This window comes from Acyrthosiphon pisum, unplaced genomic scaffold, assembly GCF_005508785.2.
Source record: "Acyrthosiphon pisum isolate AL4f unplaced genomic scaffold, pea_aphid_22Mar2018_4r6ur Scaffold_1810;HRSCAF=2312, whole genome shotgun sequence".
Classification (NCBI taxonomy): Eukaryota; Metazoa; Arthropoda; class Insecta; order Hemiptera; family Aphididae; genus Acyrthosiphon; species Acyrthosiphon pisum.
The window spans coordinates 3,661-5,968 of record NW_021767217.1 but is presented as its reverse complement, the minus strand read 5'-3'; the positions used below and the strand labels follow the sequence as shown (position 1 = coordinate 5,968).

The 2,308-nt window shown below is 25.5% G+C and overlaps 1 protein-coding gene across 1 annotated transcript; it reads left to right on the top strand.

Moving 5' to 3' along the window:
- Positions 1-8: 8 nt before the first annotated feature.
- Positions 9-1,816, top strand: LOC100569237 (prostaglandin E synthase 2; the record flags this gene model as incomplete). Its single annotated transcript, XM_003248482.4, has 3 exons — positions 9-415; positions 470-682; positions 748-1,816. Coding segments are annotated over 3 exons (849 nt in total), but the record flags the coding sequence as incomplete, so codon positions are not given.
- Positions 1,817-2,308: the final 492 nt, after the last annotated feature.

Genomic DNA, 2,308 nt, shown 5'->3' with positions numbered 1-2,308 from the left:
AATTTCAGGTACGACACAATAATGATGAGACAGCCAATTTTATTTTATTTCAGTATCCAACTTGTCCATTTTGTTGTAAGGTACGAGCATTTCTTGATTATGTAAAGGTGCCGTATGATATCATTGAAGTAGACCCTATTCTCAAACAGCAAATAAGTTGGTCAGATTATAAAAAAGTTCCCATTCTATTAGTAAAATCAAGTAATGGTTACCAACCACTTACCGATAGTACAATGATCGTATCTGCTCTGGCTTCTTATTTAAAAGATAAAACATTTACCATTGAAGATATTGCAAATTTTTATCCATCAATATCCTATGTTGATGTAGACGGAAAGAGAAAGACAGACATCATGAACAAATATTTTATAATGAATGAAGACGAATCTGAAAAATCAAAACGTTTAAACTTTGAGTAAGTTATTATATTTGGAAATAATCGAATTAACATAATATGATATTTTTTTAGAAATGAAAGACAATGGAGAAAATGGTCTGATGATACCTTGGTCCATGCGCTCTCACCAAATGCTTACCGTACTCTATCGGAAGCTATTGACTCTTTTAAATGGTTTTCAATAGCAGGCGAATGGGAAAAAAATTTCCCCTTTTGGGAAACAAGTCTTATGATATATGGTGGTGCCTTTATGATGTGGCTAATTAGTAAAAAATTGAAGAAAAAGTAATTTTATTTAATTATTAAATAATTCATAATAATTTATGACTACAATAGTTAATGTTTTATAGGTACATGCTAAAAGATGATGTACGTCAATCATTATATGAAGAATGTAATACATGGGTAAAAGCAGTGGAAAAAAATGGTGGAACTTTCATGGGCGGTAATAAACCAAACTTGGCCGATCTAGCTGTGTATGGTACTCTTTCAAGTATCGAAGGCTGTATGGCTTTCAAAGACATACAAGAAAATACTAAAATAAATGTGTGGTTTAGTAATATGAAAAATGTTATATAATATTGTTCCTATTGTTGCCATTTCTTAAAATGCATTTACAAAATAATAAATAGAATGAAAAAGGGTCAGTTATTTAATTTAAGAAAATTAGTTGTTCTTTTTAATTACACTGAAAGTATTTGTTTTCAACAAAAACTAGAAATTTGTTATTATATTATCCTAGTTAACTTTCATAATATTTTAACTTGTATGTTAACTTTCCCGAAATTTATCAATCATACAAGATAGAACAATATAAATATAAATATAATATATAATAATGTTATTTATATTAACAATATAAATAACAATATATATATATAGAAAACATCCTGTATTGAACTCTTTTTTCTATTACGAACCGGTCACTGTCGCGCAGCGTAAATATTCACTTAGTTAAACTTGAAATGAAAATATAAAACTAACCTTAATAGTTTTGTGTCCATAACTTTTAGTATCTTAATTTATGGGTGTATATAAAATATTTAAAGAAATATATTTTTGTATAAAAAACAAAGGAGTAAATGTTTATCTCTCATGAGTGAATGTGGCATCAAAAACCACGCAAGTAGTGACAGATTAATAAAAAACTGTATTTTATATTTGTATTGTAGAAAAATCTTTTTATATACAAGAAAATAGTTCAAACTTATACCCATACAATTTTTATTATGTTAATGTATTGATATATTATTATATTATTTATTATACTTATAAGTAGCTACTAGGTATCACAATTTACCAAAATATTCATCATTGCTGTTTGTATTAGAAGCTATTAAAATCAAAAGTTGTATTTTCATAAAATGTATTATATTATTATGTTAAATACTCCAATTATAACATTTTCTTTAGTTTTCATTTATTTGCTATTTGTATAATGCAAATTAAGTTAATAATGAATATATACCTAATATATTTATTTGATTTTGTTTACATGAAAAAAATCAACATTTTGAGAAAACACCCAGAATTTATTTTGAAAAGTGGGTAAGTGGGTCGCTGTAATGAACAGTGTTAAATTTGAATTCAATGATGTAATGTCATTGGATATGAAAAATGATTCTGAGCAGAGACTGTTAACCTAGGATATTTTATTATATTTTAATATTTATATTGTTATAATACGGTAGCCTGTAACTTAAATTAATATTATTTGTATATAATAATATTATAGAAGTTTTAACATCACATAAATAACATTTTTGAATTATAACACAAAACTAAAATCCTTTTTGTTCGTTTAAATATTTATTTTGTCAAAAAAATTGAACTTCAAATAGCTATAAAACAAAAATATGTTAAATATTTTTTAGATTTATTACTTACAGAATGAACAAGTTCCATGGACCC